Source organism: Cataglyphis hispanica, chromosome 17 (genome assembly GCF_021464435.1).
Source record: "Cataglyphis hispanica isolate Lineage 1 chromosome 17, ULB_Chis1_1.0, whole genome shotgun sequence".
Taxonomy (NCBI): Eukaryota; Metazoa; Arthropoda; class Insecta; order Hymenoptera; family Formicidae; genus Cataglyphis; species Cataglyphis hispanica.
The window spans coordinates 4,315,932-4,335,492 of NC_065970.1; the positions used below are offsets into that span (position 1 = coordinate 4,315,932).

At 31.2% G+C, this 19,561-nt stretch overlaps 2 protein-coding genes across 2 annotated transcripts in view; one reads left to right on the forward strand and one right to left on the reverse strand.

Moving 5' to 3' along the window:
• The first annotated feature begins 1,360 nt into the window (after positions 1-1,360).
• The window catches only part of LOC126856011 (uncharacterized), a 103,629-nt gene continuing 85,428 nt past the window's right edge, over positions 1,361-19,561 (forward strand). Inside the window, exons 1-2 of the mRNA XM_050604168.1 lie at positions 1,361-1,936; positions 10,276-10,376. Coding sequence (XP_050460125.1) covers positions 10,331-10,376 — 46 coding nt within the window. The 5' untranslated portion in view covers positions 1,361-1,936; positions 10,276-10,330. The remainder of the gene's footprint in view (positions 1,937-10,275; positions 10,377-19,561) is intronic.
• LOC126855958 (trichohyalin-like) overlaps positions 16,375-19,561 on the reverse strand; it is a 107,871-nt gene continuing 104,684 nt past the window's right edge. The window contains 2 exon segments of the mRNA XM_050604078.1: positions 16,375-18,036; positions 18,733-18,904. Of these exon segments, the coding sequence (XP_050460035.1) occupies positions 17,776-18,036; positions 18,733-18,904 (433 nt within the window). The 3' untranslated portion in view covers positions 16,375-17,775.

Genomic DNA, 19,561 nt, shown 5'->3' on the forward strand with positions numbered 1-19,561 from the left:
GTAGAAACAGATGAAATAAAAACTTTATAGTATATTATAAAAAATATGCCAGCAGAGAAATTGATGAATACTTTGTTCAATCCTCCAGAATTGAACAATTATTGCGTTTATATTTAGACATCGATGATGTTTTACAGTGCAAATGTATTCGTGTATTGTAACGAAATCAATATTGTTATCAGGTTTTAATATTTATTGCATTTTAATTGTAAATTCTAGCTGCGAATGCGTCGTAACATTTTTATTAAACTCGATCGCTGTATGTATAAAATAATCTTTTGAAAATGTTTACTAACACATTTTTTTCTTCTTAATAAACATAAAAATAAGATAAATGTTCAAGAACAAATATAATTGTTAAATTACATATAAATTTTAATTATTAATTTTTAATTAAATTTAATAGAAAATTAAATGAAATAAAATTTAATATATAATTATTATAAAATAAAATAATTAAATTAAATTATATAAAAATATAAGAAAAGCAAAAATAATTATATTAATTAAATTATACATAATTACGTGTCTTTTTATGAAATATATTAACAATATAATCTTTCCTTATATATTTCTTTTATAAATTACAATTTTTTTTCAATTACTTTTTTTGTAAATTGTTAAATCTATAATTTTATATAATTTACTAAATGATAGCTCTAAATATCATACAATTGTTTTTAATTAGCTATCTTATCGTTATTTGTTGTTGATAAATTAGTAATGTACAAAATTTCTTTGTGCAATATTTGCTTCAGACATTTGCTATTGATATATGATTTTTCTCAAATATTAACTCTTATCAATATTTTTCAATCTTCCTATCATTTAATCTAATTTAATTTACCCAATTTATCAACTGCCATTTATTGACTTGCGAGCATGCACATGTTTCTAACATTTACTTTATATCGATAAGTTTTTAAGTAATTGTATCACTAGTTAGTAAAATAGAAATTTTCGGGCAAACAATTTTATAAAATATTGAACTCTGGAATTTCTGGTAAATCCAATTTACATTATTCTGCTATATATATATATATATATATATATATATATATATATATATATAAATACAATTTAATTAATTTTTAAATAAATGTTACAAAAAAGTTTTGAGTTTTATTTGAGATAAATACAGTTCTTGATAAATATAAAAAATAATAGAGATATATCAAATTAAAATTATTAATAACAATGACATGATACATTAAAAATTTATGTGGCATTAATATTTGTAAAAATAATTCAATGTCGATTAATTGTAATTATTTAAAATTAATTAACTTACAATTGTATATCACAGTCAGTACTATGATGTAACATAAAAATTTATTAAATATCAGCAAGAGTTATTCAATGTTGATAAGAACATAAAATTCGACACGAAATATCTGCGTTATCTAGTGTCACCTCTGGTTCGTTTTTGAAATATCACTATCAGAGGGCGCTCAATGTCGCGTCGTTCGTTCATGATCGCGGGCGCAGGAGCACGATGATCCTCCGGGTTGCCGTTTGACAGGAGTTTCAGTCGGTGCCGGTCGGTCCCGAGAACCGTTCACGTCTGGACATCCTGCGGGACGCAAAATCTAAGATGGCAACAGATATGTACATTTGATAGGACGGTCCATTCGATCAGGAAGAAAGCCGATTCCGGTTTTAACGCGCGATAATGAGCGAGTGAAAATAGAGAGAAGAAAAGGGCGAGAGAGAGAGAGAGAGAGGGTCGCGATGAACGAATAAGTACAGGTGCAACATTATCAATCGCGCATCATCCGAGAGGAAGGGAGGAGGAAGGTGCGATATTACCCTCTTCTCGGCACGCATAATCGCCGAGGAAAGACTGGATCGAGAGTGGCGAACTGCTAGTCGTGCTGTGACGGAAGTTAGGAGCTCTCGACGACATGCCCTTGACGAATCGCAACGGAAGATAAAGGTGAGTGGATGGTTTGAATTCCGATTGCTACTTATCGAAACATGTTATATATAAATTTTCGGAAAATCTTAAGCCTGTGAAATATATTAGTTTCGAGCGTTGCTGAAGAAATGAAAAATTTGACAGTCACACTCGTACTGATGTAAAATTATTTAGGCTACATACAAAAAAAAAAAAAAAAAATCCAAAAGAAAACGGAGTCAGTTTAGAGAGTCGGAAATTAGCAAAGTTTTTTGTTCAACATATAAATAAATATGAAGTATAAAGAAAATAAGGGTTAGGACATTTTACAATTTTATTTTATTAATCATAGAATAATTATTTTTTGTTTAAATACTAATATCAACTTTGAAGTATTTCTTAATTGCCTTGAAATCAATGTAAAATGAGATCAATGTAAATTTTATATTAATGAGATATTGAAAGAAATTTGAAATCTATAGAAACTTTTATAATTAACAGCTTGAATAGTAATCAGTCGTTAATGGAAAAGAATTGTATATAATTCATTTGTATATAATTCATAAAATGTCATTTAAAAATTAATGAAGACATAATAAGAACGTAATAAAGAATGAAAGAAATCGCAGGCAATATTAAGATGAAACAATTGCCAGGATAGAGAAAAAGTCTGCATCGAACAAGGAAACAATGAAGAAGAGGAAAGAATAAAAGTTTGAAGGACTGCTCTTAGTTAATTTTAACTTTCTAGTATGAATAAAGAAGCGAGCAGTGAAAGGAATATTTTCCTCGATAAGCTCGAGGCACAATAAATTCTTGCGAATCGAAAATATTTACTTTCCGCGATTCGCTAAAACGGACGGCAAGATTTTTATCCGGGTTGATCAAATTAAGATTTCCTTGGAACAAGAATGATATTGTATATAAGATATAAAAACTAATATAAAAAAAAGAGGCAATAAAAATAATTAATTGATTATATGTCTTTGTTTCGCGTGACATTAATCGATGCTTAATCATCATTTAACCGTCATTTATGAAAGTTGAAAGACGAGGCTAAAATTCTCGCGGATAAAATGTCACACATATATTCGAGAGATATATGACAAAATTAAAAAATATAATACAATATATATAATACATCTAATAATTTTATAATAATTTTATAATAATTTTACATTTTGTACAGATATTTACATATGATATATGCAAAATTGGAAATAAAAAATTGCAAATAAATTTAGTTATCAATTTTTTATGCGTCCTGTTCACAAATTCGTGAAGAGCATCGCAAAAATGCATGGAATTTATAGTGAGAGGTATAGAAAAAATGCATATTTGTATGTACGCATTATATATATATATATATATATATATATATATATATATATATAATATTATATTATATTTTATATATATATTAATATCACATTTGACGACAAGCAATTCGCTTTGAGATAGAATGATTGTGTTTCATGATTTATGCAAAAGAGCGTAATGCGATGTAACGGGACAATGGCGGCGAGCGTTTTGCATAAGAATAACCGATATTGCGATATTTATTACGAGCTTGCAGAAATGGCGGTACGGAATTCTGGCGAATTCTGTTTACAACCCTTAACGTTTAACTGCGATCCTTCCATAGTTCTACATATCAGGCCGAGAAAGAGAGAGAGAGAGAGAGAAAGAGAGAGAGTTTCCGCGCTGAAGAGCGAAAGGGTTGAAGGAGATCAGCATAAATTTCACGATTTATTGATCCTCGCAAGGTGGCCCAGTATTATCAAGTTTGGCTCAGCGACGCACTCGGGGCTCAAGTCTTCCTTGATTTATCGGCACGGTCGTTAAGTCAATCGAATCCGCATTATATCACGAATGCACAAGATTCTCGATAATTCCGCGAAAATTAATTTCAAAAAAATCCAATTAATTTTCCAATTATAAGATGTCGACAATCGCGTCTTTCGTTCGTCGGACAATATTAATCCCTCGTTTCCATGATAACAATCTTGCTCGTAGCAATTACGAATAAATGTATTTAATTCGCGCAAATATTAGTGGGAAGATGAAAAAATATTTCTCGTTCCTATAAAATTTAAATTCTTATGGAACTTGAGAAATATAATTAATGTAGACTTAATTAATAATTATTTGATCTGTGTATTGTAATTAATGATTATTTTATTTTTCATAATAAGTTTTAAAATATTTTTTTATTATATAAATATCGTTTCACACTGATTACTGCATGTATTAATTAATTCATATATTTTTCTAAATAAATCTATTCAACTTATGGAGCAAACATTAGTAGGAAGACAAAAAATGCCTCATTCAAAAAGCCTTCTTATAAAATTTAAGTTTTTATAGAACTTGAGAAATTTGATTGGTGTAGATTATAGATGTAATTAATGTAGGTATGTAGATGTAATTAATAATTATTTGATCTGTGTATTGTAATTAATAATTATTTTATTTTTTATAATAAATTCTAAAATATTTTTTTACTATATATATATAAATCATTTTACACTGATTACTGCATATATTGATTAATTTGTGATTTTTCTCACACAACACAAACCAGAAGAAGAAAACCCTTGAGACGAAAAATAAATCGATCAAGTCTCGATGGTTATCGAGGCAAATCGGCAATCCTACAGTCAATAACTCCAAAGTACGATGAATGTTACATTTCTCCTTGGGTGCTTTCCCCTGATTCGTTCCGTCTTCGGAATTTGGCTCTTCAATTCTAGTTCGCGATCGTAACGTAAATTAGACCAACTGTTCGGTCGATCGTGCGAAAAGCTTCGCGCCGCGTGCGACGAACGCGTCGCCGAGAGGAAATTGTCGGATTCAGCCGGAAATTGCGAAATTCCCGATAGCAACGATCCCGCATCCTCTCTCTCGAGATCGCGGTTCCTGGCCTACCTTTTCTAGGATGTACGCATCGTAGGGGTCTCTGTAGCGAGGATTTCATCCCGCGATTACGTCATCGTCCCGCTCCTCGATCGGACGACCAGTTTAATGAAGCCTCCCCTCCTCCCCTCCCTCCTCACCCCCGTTGATACCATTCACGGAGGTATCGAGAGCCTTCGTAGAGTCAGTCTCCCGTCTCCGATTCCTTATCAGCGCGCTACGAACGCGGCAGGGGTGAGATTATGGCAAGTAGGATTGGAAAATCCTCTTCGCGGGGATAAATCGAGAAGGTAGAAGAACTTAGATCACGGTTATGGAGCCTATACAGCTACTTTTTGATAAGCTCGCTGAGGTCTGGATATTTTTACGATACATTCGATTGATCGAGGAATCAGCGAAATTCAATTTCTTTCGTGCTCTTAATTTTTTTGTTAATATATTAAAGTTCGATAGTAACTGAATTATAAAATGAATTAATAAAAATGAGATATTTTTTTCTATCTCTTTTTCTCCCAATAAAAATGAATTATTTATCGTAAAAGTTCCACAAATTGCACGTTAGACAATTTATAATCAATAAATATTTTGACGATTATAATATATATGTACAACCTTTTAATTGACTTACAATAACTGTCTACGCATAAAAATATTGGACTTGATCTGACGATTTACTATTTAGGGGGATTTTCGTGATAGCTAAATGTACGATGGATCTTTCTACGTTCAAAAAAATTTTTTTTTTTTTAAAACTAGCTACTGCAGCGAATGGAAGAAATATGTGCATCGGTGAAACCACCAATGATAAAAATAAGTCCTTTTGCATGCTTTCTTTTTATTATGCATTCCAATCGTTAAATCTCTCTCGTATACGACATCAGGCTGAGTGTGCTTACTCGTGACTGTTGGAAAGGTGAATATTTTGAATGAGAACTCCCGATTCGATATTCCTTTTTATTCTACGAACTACGTAACTCTCTGAAAAATATAGGAAAACGAAGAACTAGTAAAAAAAAAGTTTTTAGCTTCCTCGTAGAAACAAAATTTGATGAAAAATTAATATCAAGTATAATGTAAGCAAATATAATTTAGAGAGAAATATTTTTTTTTTCTCCTGCGGAATATGCATAGAGGAAAACTGCGTTTTAGCTTTGAAGAGGATATTGAAATATAAAAACGTACTTTAATTTTCGTAGAATTCTCTCATATATAAATTTTAGTCAAGAGCTTTCAAATAGAAAAAAGTAAAATATAAGGTCAAGATAAAAAATAAAAATCAGTAAAAAAATGTGTAGAAGAAAATTTAAGTAAGAAAATAGAATATTTGAAAGTGCATTATAAATTAATAAAAGAAGACATTTTTTTGAATTGATAGCGTAATGTGCGCTTTCCTTATTTTTTTAATAATAGAAAAAAAAATCGTAAAAATTTATGAAATCATTAGAAGTGATTTTTCCTTCTCACTCTCTCTTTTTCCATCTAAATATTATTCCATGTTTGTTATCACGATTATTCATCGCATGTAATACGTAGTCAACTTTTGGCTCAATGCAGTTCGTTACGAGCGAGGGCGGACGATAGTGTTCCAATAAGTTTTCGACTCGCGAAATTGAAATCCTGCGACCTGCGAGCGTAAACTTATTCGTTCCGAAGCGCCGTAATAGCGTTGCGAAACTTTCAGTCGCAATGGCACCGCTATATCCTCGATCGTTTAGCATGCGAGCGCGCTGGGCCCTATCAGTGCTCGTTTCCCTAGTGGCCCGAAACTTGGGATGGTCGCATCACTATATTGCAATAGTATTTATCCTTCAATTTCTATTCTAATTACGCGAAATCATATTTAGAGAAGAGTAAACAAAACTAGCACAATTAATTGTAACTTTACGCATTTTCTTCTCGAAATCATATTATTATTATTGTTATTATTATTTATTATTATTATTATTATTATTATTATTATTATTATTAATATTATTATTATTATTAATAATATTAATATTATTATTATTATTATTATTATTATTATTATTATTATCATCATTATTATTATTATTATTATTATTATATATTATTATAACTATATTTATATGAATAATATTATTAATATTATTAATAATATTATTTTATATATATATATATATATATATATATATATATATATAAATATTTTATTAGAATAAAAATCTACTGTTAAATTATACATTCAGAAGAATATATTATTATAATACGTATATAATACTGATTATTATAATACATATATAATCATGATAATAATAATAATAATAATGAATATAATAATAATTGCATATATATATATATATATATATATATATATATATATATATATATACTTTTAGAGACAAACAATATTTCTGTTGTATATTACATATGCCATATACGTAACTGAAGAATAATAAAGGAAGCGCGATCACAAAATGTTTGACCCTCACTTTAGCTCGTACATATATAAATGATTTATGGTTGAAAAGCAAGGGAAATATAAGAAACCGAGTAGAATTCACGTTTCAACGCTGATCTTTTCCATCTTGCTTTCTTCCGCATTCGCAGAGTTATGGCTCGCGTTGCAGGAAAAATGGAATCACGCGTCGCCGTTTTGTTTTATTAACAGAGTCGTTCTCCTCGCCGATAGCACGTGACCAGCATGATACGGTGGACGTTGCATGTGTTAGCGATACGCGAGAATTTTCTTACCGAACAGAGAGATATTCCGTACCACTGTTCGCCGGTGTTTTTAATTACTGAAAAAAAAAAAAATCACGCTAATTTTATCTCGGCGGACTGATGAGGGCTCTGTGTATTTCGGATGATAAAAAATTACAATATCCTCTTAATTCGCCTCGTTACAATTTATATTATACGTTATGAATTTTTCAATAAATATATAAACATCGTTAACAAAGTATCGCTTGGACGGCTTGATTCCGTTTACAGGTGCATGCCAATGCGCAGCATTGGTGCATCGCTTCGCGGCGATACGTGCGTGAATCCGATCCGGCTTGGAAGAGGAGGAGATGACGACACAAAGGTTCGCGAGATACAAAAATGCGAAAACGGGGCTCCTCTCTTCTTATCCTTTCACTCCTCCTCTACTCGCCGACGTGTAATATCTCGCTCGCGAGTAGGTATCACGTTTGCGTGGGCTTGAAACCGTATAGTTGCTCGTATCATATTTTTACGAGAGAGCCTGATCCTTCAAAGGCTTATCCCTTTTTTTTTTCATAGTGATGGTTGCTGCGTTCGTGCGGGATAAACAGCGTGGCGGATAAATCAGGCCGACGATGAAGGATAACTATAATCGTTACGCATTCGTATTTTGAGTTCTGTCCGCGGCGATAAAACTCTTCTTGGGAAAAACTGATAAGGACGCGTTTAATGACGCGCGATAAATCTTCATTCCCTGAAATGCGACATTGGCTTTCCCTGTATCACCATGCGCTGCGAGATTATGCCGAACAATAAGCGTATTTGGGATCAAAGATGACAATAATTTTATCAAAGAGCAGCTTATCACAAGTACTTTTAATGTCACGAGAATATCGCAGGAAATGCTTCTTCTAGTTAATTTATTTATTTGATATAATAAATCATGATGTAATAAATCATAAAATTGATCTTTCTTATAAATCCACGCTTTAGAAAATTTCGGTCTTTAGTAATAAAAAGTAATAAAATATTAATGTGTGATATACATTAAATATAATATATACTAAAAATAGTACTGGTAATCTCTGTTTTCTATTAAACATATTTTTATATTATTTTATGTATAATAATAATATATTATATATAATAATAGCACATTCTTGTTGTTATTGTTCATAACAATATTTTATATACATAAATTTATTATATGCATATGATAGCAATTATTAGAAGATTATATTAATACACTACGCAAAAAAATTAAAGGGCTACTTCTAGAGAAAAGATAATTTTCAAGTGGCTGCAACTTCATCGCATATAATGGATTGAGATCAATAAAAAAGCGTTACAAAGTTTGAAATTTTTAGTTTCAAAATCTTTTAGTCGAAGAAGACAAAAGGCAATCAAGGGCCAGCTCGGTAATTTGTGCACATATGTTTTATTGTAATTAAATTACATTGATTTACTAAGTGATGGAGCAATCACAAAAAACGTACGTTTTGGTCCTCTTTTGGACCATCTTGCTTTTTCAATCAATCCATGGGAAAAAATATAATTGTTATTTTAAAATCAAGTAAAAATTGCATTTTTATTCTTTTTTATTTAAATCAATGCAAGTTAATGAGAAAAAGCTAATATTTTTCATGAACTCTACAATATTTAAATAAAAAGTATCCCAATTATTCGTGCGAAAAAGGGCGAAGCAATTTAAAAGTGCTGACTTTTTTCTTTAAATTGCTCTTTTTAATAATCATTGCGCGATAATTTTTTCATTAATTATGAATTATGAATTATGAACCAAGATTGTTTTTATTTCAATAATGAATAACTCGGCGAAAAAAAATCGTAGGACATTCATTAAAAAAAGGCAAACTAAAGGTAAAAACTCCGCTTTTTAAAATCCAGTTAACGAAATTATGCTATAATTTTCTTTTTCTTCCACACTCGTGGACAAACTTTTGAAAAATTTGATCAATCGATGGACGTCGCTTTCTCATAATGTAATTTTGTAGCAAATAAAAAAAATTGAACTCAACTAAAAGATACTAAAACTAGAAACCTCAAGTTTTGTAACTGTTTTTTTATTGATCTCAATCCGGTTATATGCGACGAAGTTACAGTCATTTAAAAATTGCCTTTTCTTATAGAAGGAAAAAAGTGGCGCTTTAATTTTTTTGCGTAATATATATTAATATAGAAAATTATATTAATATATTAATATATATTAATATAAATTAATACTTATCGGAAAGTATGGAGAGCAATTTGTAAAATTATTAATCTAAATATAGATGAAGATTCGTAAAATCACTGACCTAATTAAACTAAATTGTAATATTATGTAACATTAGATTATATGCGATGCATAATATTTAATAATTATAACTATTAAGTATACAAGTGTATATATATATATATATATATATATATATATATATATATATATAAATATCACATACTATATTCATGTTCCACTGGATGTTATTTTATTCATCCACAAACTATATCAAATTGAAAAAGCACAATCGATCTCCATATTCAGAGTGAACACGTGCACTCGCAGGGTGTTTTTTCGCAATCGCAAAACCATCGCAATTTCATATCGCGCAGTCGGTATCTCACTTTTGCGACGGACTTTATATGTACATCAGTGAGGAAAATAGGTACCGTGTTTACATGGGGCAATAAAAGAGGACCACAGTGTCACCACCACAAATAGCGAGATGTACATACATACTCATTTTACGTAGACGAAGAACGAGTCAAATAACGAAATATTTTTTGCAATTGGGTTTCAGGTGGGACCCAAGGAACGAGCATCTCATCCTAAAGGGAGCAGCGGGAGAAGAAAATATGGGAAAAGGGGACAAGAGGGGCATCGCGCAGCGGAGTGATGGTGGTGAGTCTGTTTTATTTTATTATTAAGCAATCCTAAAAGCGTAAATAAATAACCAAAGAGGAAATGTATACCCGGAAGAAATCAAATATTTCTCGTAATGCTTGCAATGTGTCATTAGCAAACAAGAATGTTGCATAATTGTTTATCAAAAGAAGTGTAAAAATATATCCAACTCACAGGAGGACATTTAAGAGATTAGAATGACTTTCTTAAATATTTTCTTCTTTCATTTTTTTAAAAGATCGAGACAAGAGGAAAAATAAACAGAAAAGTGTTTGTATTGTTGTGAGTTTTTATTAAAAAGACCGAGACAAGCTCTTATGTCGAGTGTTCCTATTTAAAAGCATTATTTATTTTTTTTTTCATTATTAATTTCTACTTCTGAGCTTTGCATGTCATTACGAGTTTTGTGATTATGTTTGTAAAAAAATTACAAGCTTTTTATAATCGGACAATCTTGAAAGAGAAATTTAAAATAAGATTATCTTGCATATCATAAATCTAATTATAAAATAAATAAATAATAAAAATAATATAATAATATAAATAATATAAATAAATATAATTATAAAATATTATAATTTCCCATGTACCTCTCTCAGATATAAATTACAGCCGAGGATTATTAAAATATATATTTGCCCTCTCTTTCCGCACTTAGGATACTCTTGCCGTGAATCGATATCTCTCTCTTTCTCTCTCGCTAAAGCGAGATTTTAGATTACGCTGTGCGCTCTTAAGAACAATAATTTTCCTCGCTTTTTCGCGAGGAAAATCGTTCGCCTCGCCTATTTCCGGCGGCGACTCTTGATATACACGCCTCACACTCAAGATCGCGATCAAAGGAAGGAACGCCGCGGACCGGAAACCCGCTGCCACGCACGCAAAACGATCGGGGGAACGTTCGCCTGTCGATCGAGCTAGTTGGAAGTGGAGTGACGTTGAACGATCGGAATTTCGATACGCGAATATCGGGTGGTCGCGCCTTATCGACGTTATTTCCAGGGAAAGCAATAGCAAGGAATGTCTCCGCGTGTAGAGACGGAATTGAATCGCAGGAGGAGCAGGGGTGCGGGAGAGACCGCACGCTATGTATATTTGCTCTTCCACCCTTATTTTCCTCTTCCTCCGCGACGACGGCGGTCGCCGTCTCGTCGTACTGTTACCTGCCGTTATTTGCTCGTTGCGTATTTGCAACGTGTAGGAGAGGCACACACACACCTCGATACCGCCTGAGAGTGCTTGCCCTCTCGATTCTGCACACTCCCGACATTGTTGCATCCCCGGATTGCAGTTCAGTCGCGTTTCCACTTCAGCGCTGTTTCCGTTTTCACCTTCATTTTGCGCATAAGTTGTTAAAAACCATGTTCAAAGTAAGTAGATCCAACGATTAGATAATTTGAAGGATTAATAATCAGAGTGTCTATTCTTTCCTGGAAAACCTGGAATTTTCAGGAAAGTTTTTTGTACCTGGAAAAATCATGGAATTTTATTGAGAGTCATCGGGGATTTCTTTAAAAGAGTCTTTCCGTAATAAGTTTGCAATCTGCCAAATTGTGAATTATGTGTTTAAAATTTATATCTGCTTTTATTTATACAATGTTTTAACAAAATATTGAATATACAATTAATATTCTCTATTTTAATTTTTGGCAATAAAAACGAATTATTCAAGTCAAAAATTTTTATCTTAACAAAAGCTATTCAGATTTTTTTTCCATTACATTTGTAAATTTAGCACTTGAATCTAAGTGATTTTGTGTTTTTCTTTTGTGTAAAAAGCATTAGAAAGCGCATATAATAAAAAAAAAAAACATTTTTAGGAAACTGCAGCAAAAAATCTTTAAAATATTTACATTAAACAGCAATTTTGAACAAAAATATTTGTAAAATCAGGAAATTTTTATGGAATTTTTTTTACAAAATTTGAGTAAGGATTAATAAAATAAAATAAAATAAAATATGTAAATATATATACACACATATTGTGTGTTGTGAAAATACAAACAGCCTTGTTATACAAAAACAAACCAGAAACAATAAAATATGTCGAAATCCTCGATTCGCGTGAATAGCCACAGATGCTCACATTCGCGAACAATAATGCATGGATTCCAAGCGCAGTTTTACATATGAAAGAATCCGGAACGCTTTCTGGCGATGCTCGCTATTCGATTTTGTTCATATTTTACAAATGAAAAGGTTGAGAAAAATGATGCACGTCTCTGATAATGCATCTCGTGAGTACAATAATAAATGCATTTGTCAGAATAAATGACACGACATATTAATCGAGATCAGATTAACACCTTATTAACAAATTACATATTAGATAAATAAATTAAAATTAAATTAAATTTTTTGCATTTTATATAAAAAAGATATATGTTTATAACTGCATGTATATGTATATTAATATACATATTTATTTATCTAGATAATTATATAAAGATTAGATTCTATCATATTAAACACATACATCGAATTTTTTATTGAAATTCGTCACGAAAATTATTTATAATACTGTTTTTTTTTTCTTTAAATTAATATATAGACACAGGAAGAGAACTTCAATAATTTTCACTAAAGAAGTGGCTTAATTCGGATCAATTTTGAGGACAATGCGCAATCCGAAATGTCAATCGCGAACGAAGAAAACTGTGTACAAAACTCGACGCGTTAGATGGATTCTTTCGGAAGGGAACAATACAAGCGCGTTTCAACAAAAGCAACCTACCGACACAAAGATGGCACGTGTTGTGGTGGACCGTTTGTCACTTTAGGTGCGCACACCTCCCCATTGCGCGAGTTATCTATTTGCTCGTGGATGCATCGGAGCGACGACAGGCTACACGCTCGCTCGTGTTTGCAAAGTTGAGACAAGAAAATGAGAAATGTAATGCAAGAGAAAAGGAAATGGAGAGCTTTTCCACGCCTTTAATGGAAAGATACTGTTGTGTCCGTTCGAATTTTTTTTTTTGCTTAATTTTGCTCAATTAGTAATCAGTGTTTCTCAATCGCAGCGTTATTTTACATAATATAATATTATTTTATATAATAAACTTTTTCGCTTAATTTAAGTTTATTAAGAACTTAATATTTTATATTTAATATGATAGTCTAAGAAAAATCAATTAAAAAAAAATAAGAAAATGAAAAAACAATTTTGTTCAATAAAATTGATGAAAATTTAGCAGCAGTTTGTTACTCATAAAAATACCAACAAACCTGGAAAATTTTGTTGCTATTTTTAATAGTCTCTGAGAAAACAGCTTGTAATTTTAAAAAAGTACAAACTATTCTATGGATAAATATCTACCAAAATATATATATATATATATATATATATATATATATATATATATATATAAAATTTCAATTTATGATACATTATTTTACAAAAATTAATGCGACAGGATGCCCTTATTAAACACCGCGTAATTATATCTCATGCAGTGATGCGACATCAAAGGCATCGTATTAATATCAAAAGAGATCTTTTGTGAATTAAAGACATCGTAAATCCTCCGTACGAAGACTCGATGTGTCTTTAATGGAAACGTCGCGAATCGCATTATAGTCTTTTGAATTGCATTATCTCGCGCGTGCTCTTGCGCTCCGCAAAAAGCAAAGCGAGCATCGAAGACAAAGGGGGAGGCGAAAATATATAAGGATAGGGCAGTTTGGGGGTGGGAGGGAGGGAGGGAGGGAGGAAAGTGCATCTTGGATGCGTATCGAGATAGATGTAGGCAGGGAAGACAATAGCCTTGGGGGTGATCTTTGAGAGTGCTGGATGTGCACCTGTCGTCGACACGCTGTCGACAGTCTGTTATCGGGGTTTATGTCTATGCGCGAAGAAACTTCGGACAGAAGATATGTCTCTCTATCTTTGTCTTGCAGGATGATCTGCTATACATCAAAGAACAAGTTTGCAATATATTATTATACATCGCGGAAATGCTTTATTCTCGATTCACTCTCATATTTTTATTATATTTGATATAAATAATACAACTGTAAAATAAAATAATAAAATAATAATAAATAATATATCTAAAATAATAAATAATATAATTCTATATTTAACTTTTATGTTTATTCCTTGTAAAGATATTGATTTCAGTTATTGATTCGCGATGACAATTCATATCTGTTTTTTTTATTTCTATATTTTTATTGAGTATTAATTATTAAAAATTTTTAATTTATATCACTTTATATACGATTGATAGCGTTAAAAATATTCACATATTGCGCGTGTGAAGGATACAGAAAGATAAGATTGCTACGAAAATTATTTCTTGTTAAGAAAAAATAGTGGCTACTTTAAATTGTTAAAAATTATTTTTTATAATATGATATACAATAAACACACAACATATTAGATTATAAGAAAGAGTGGGTTTTGCACTATTACTTACTATGGTATTTACGTTTGCGAATTATATGTCATACGATGTTAACGTTTATATCGCTTGAATACCGATGAAGAAAGTGTAATATATGAAAAAAAAAAAAAAACTAAACACGGGAACAATACCCGTTTACCTTGACCGCGTTGTTAAGCGATTAGATGCGCCACCCATGATTAGCATAATTCGCGAACGAGTGCTAACAGAAGTGCGCGTGTCGATTGATGGAACGCGAGTTCTCAAATGCAAGCTATTACAGTATTTTTATCTGCACGAAATAAAATATTTAGTTAATACTTGCATGCATTTTTATTTAAAGAAATATACAATTAAAGGATATAATTGCTATATCGATTAACGAAAATTATCGCAGCGTATAATTTGATGCAGATTTTGATCATTAATGGCGATATTGATGATAAGGGAAAATGATTATGTAATAAAATTGTTTGAGAAACATCCGCATGTAAAGTGACGTTTTCAATTTTCGTCCAAGTAATTCTGTACCGAATGCGTTGACGATTGCAACTAGAGCGACACGTAATGCATTATCCAAAGTGGTTGCTCGCGTCAATAGTCGACTACGTAGTATTTGCTTTTGCCTTACCACGTGTCGAGATGCGATGCGAGGTGGCACCTTTAGATTCACAATACGACTGATTGAACGCGGGAAACGTTTCACAGGCTCTTAAATGGTGAATAGCTTCGTTATCGGACGCAGTAGATAAAACGCCGAGAGCAAAAGAAATCAAAAGAAAGATATACAAAAATGTGTAGATAAATTATAACAATATTAATAATTAATATTATATAATATTAATATAATATAATATTAATATAACAATATTAATAAATTATAATAAAATTATAATAATATTATATGGCTGGAAGAGCTCATCATCGCACATTATCTGTCATAATTAGCGAAAAATTTTTTTCTCTCTTTCTTTCTTCCTCTCGTATTCTAAATGTCATACATTTTTAAATTAAAATTTTCTAATTTTTATTTACTCGCTATCTCGCTATTAGCAGAAATATTTTAATTACTCTTCGAGAAATTAGTATGAGTTTTCTTTAGCAAAAATTTATCGCTAATTCTTATGATATTCTCTTTTTTAATATTATAATAAAATTAAAATATAAAATATCAGCTATAAAGCTGAAATTACAATTTTTGTTAAAATAGAAACTAAATTATTTTAAATTCTAAATTAAATAAATGGAAATTTGAAATATCTCGTTTCTTCCAACATTAATTTTTAGAAATTTAATTTAAGCTATAAAATAAATTATGCTCGTCGCAAAATATAATATTTCAAGATGTCAAATTTAACTTTTCAATTTTATATCAATATTACGCAATATTTTATGCAATCTTTGTCACAGCATTAAGTATTGGATAGAAGCCGATAGGAATTTTGAAAGAATTAAAAATATTACGCACTCGTGCAATTTTTCTGTATTTTATGTTTTTTACGATGCGAAAGGGCATGGAAACATGTCAATGTCGCTGCGAGCTGATCAAATTTTGCATCCGTAACGATGTTTGATCGTCGCGTGCGAGGAAAAAAAAAAACAGACAGATATTGCGGATTATACAGGTCCAGATAACTTTATTGCTTTCTCTCTGAATACATTACATAAATATTTGTCTGATTACAGCGTACTAGAGCCTACCTTCTATATCACATGTGGAAAAGCTGCAAAAATATAACGCCTTTGCCTCTCGGCTACGTACAAAAAAATTTACAATAATTAAGCGCACGCTTGCTTTTGTACGCTATGTTCGCGCATGCAAACAAGTTTATAAACGAGATGCTCATGTTTTCTTTCTTTCATTTTTTTTTTTACAGCTATACGTAATTTTGCTAGGCACGATGTTGGCTATCGATCAATATTACAGACTAATTGACTATTAATTTAACATGTTATCGATTTCTAGTGTTATTTAAGATAAATACTGCTTGTTACATTTTAAAAATTGAAACGTTTTTAAATGTCTCTAAGACTATATAAACACGATATGTATAAATGTCTATCTAATGTGCACTATCAATCAAATAAGCGGATAGAAAAATACAGTTTTTAATAATAATAAAATTTAATTATTGTAATAAAATAACTGTTTTTACTCAATAATATACAATACATGTTATTGCATAAAATCTTCGTTATATTAATGTTAATGACTCAATATGTCAAAGATAGATAAAGAGATTTATTTGACTTCTCTTCGCCCTTAAGTGCTTAACTTTCTTCGAAATATCTTTTATGAATATTTATTTTTCTCATGCAGAAAAGAAAAATTGTAGATATTTGACAATTATAAATAATTGTGTTACTGGGTGTATAATGAAAGATTGATACTGGTTAACATTTAAATTTTCATTTTATATTTATGTAGAATGTATTTCCACGCTTTAATATTTACGAATATTTTTCAGCGCCTTTATATTTATATTTTATAGTTAAATATAAAAAATATAATTTATAATTTATAATTGATTCTATTATTAGTATACGTTTTAACAAGTTTTATTTAATTCAATTTAATGTTCTCATATTTTTATTAAAATTTTATGTCGTAAAAATATTGTAATATATATATATATATATATTTCTCTTATAATTGTTTATATGAAATATTTATTCCTATTACAAAAGAGAATTTATCGCTTTTATGCAATTTTCAGCTTAATCTTGTTTAATCCTTACTAAAAACTATCGCTGATATCGCGACGAGTAACAATATCAAGATTTTTCGTTCCACAAACATCTAAGTCTACTTACTCAGCTCTTACATCCAGTAACACAAATATTTGTACAGAGCAGATAGAAGTCACACACACAAATTGATTCGCGGTAACTCGAAACTTTCTATTCGATCTTGTGTTAATTTCGAAGAGAGGCTTTTCTCCCTATCTTCTCCCCTTTTCTCTACCTAATTGGCATTTCTCTCTCGAAGGGCGAATCTTATTACCAATAAATTATTGATTTGACGCGTTGGCATAGAACTTCATGACTTCTGCTCTGGCGGCATTCGCGATGGCAGCCCTGCACGGTTCAGGATCCCAATTAACCCCGGGGCAGCCCATCGATTCGAAACACTTTACGAGACGATTGTTATTAGGCGAACAACATTGAACAATTGCCCAGACACATGGTCCGGGAGACTTTGGGGGCGGCCGCGAAGTCGGAGGGACAGGGAACTTTGGCGCTTGTATGCCCTCGCGATGTGGATTAATTCCCTGAAAACAGTTTATCAAATTAAAATTCTTTAAATTTTATTTCAATAAATATAATTGATAAATATACAGGGTAAGTCTTTCGAATCTTAACGGGCAATAATTTCGAAAATATGCAATTTTACAAAATAGACGTTTCAAGGTCAAAGCAAGGTCACCATTGTCCCTTTCTAGATCATACAATTTTTCTTTGAAATTTTTTTTTGTAAATTTGTATGTTTTCGAAATATTTGCCTTAAGATTAAAAAAACTCACCCCGTATAAAAATCTCTAGATATATATTTAAAAAACTTTCAACAGATGTGGGTGAAGGACGAAACAAGTCGCAAATTATTTTACTATTATTTAACGCATGTCACGTGATGTCACTTCTTTTTCAATTATATTGTCATTTTCGGCGAGAATATTGCCGAGAAAAAAATATTGCCGAAGAGAGAAACGACGTTGCTCAGCGCTCGGTCAATTAAGCGGGACAAAGCGTGATGAGAGAGGACTTGTCGAAGGGGCACGGAATCCACCGCAACTTGCTCTATAGTTTAATGAAGCACGCTTCGATTCGGTAGCGCGAGACAATCGGTGGTGACCACGAGATCGGATTCGTTGCCGGTAAACAAAGCGGCTCCCGGCGAGGTCGGCCGGATCGAGTTTCGCGCGATCGAAGTAAAGTGCTTTTGGAAGGAACAAATGGGAAGGACTCACCGTGAAATCGATCTCGTTGTCGAAGCCGGTCCTCGATATCACCACTGGCGAGACGGGCGACGAGGAACCGGGAGGGACTACAATTATCCTTGCGCTCACCGGTAGGGAGTTGAGTCTGACTAGTTCCTGCCGTCTCCACTGGTCGGTCTCCTTCGGTCTGTGCTCCCTCATTCTGCGGCAGGTAGAAATAGGGTCGCGTTTATCGAGCGGTCCGAATGAGTAAATTCTCTCGCCCCCCCGATCATACACTTGAGGTATTAATTGAAGTCGCTCGGAATTCGACGTATTAAGCCGTTGTTGCCATTTTAGATTTTACGCGATTGGAGACATACCTCAGATTGCGCAAGCGAAAATTATTAAATTTAATAAGATTATTAAAGTATTAAATTTGATCAAAGAAAACGCGATTTTAACTCTCCTTTAGACGTAATATTCTTTATTCAAAGTATTAGGATGGATAAAAAAAAACCAAAATTAGTAATATGGCTTAAAATAAATGACAAAATATGACAAAAATAAATTTCTATTTTTAAACAATTTTTATTTTAATTTGTTTTTATATATTTATGCAGCAATCTTAATATTATAATGTGTATCTATTGGATATTGCGACTAACTGGGTTAATCGTCTTTTTATTTTGAGACAAATATAACTTAAACTAGCAAAACATAATTACAAATATTAATATAATCAAATAAAAACACGTAGAGATATACAAGAAGTTTAATCGTGTTAATTAATTTGTATTTTTTTATATGAAGGATTTTATATTTTAAAATTCTATTTATAAATTTATATATACCTTAATTTTACTAAAAAAATTTTATT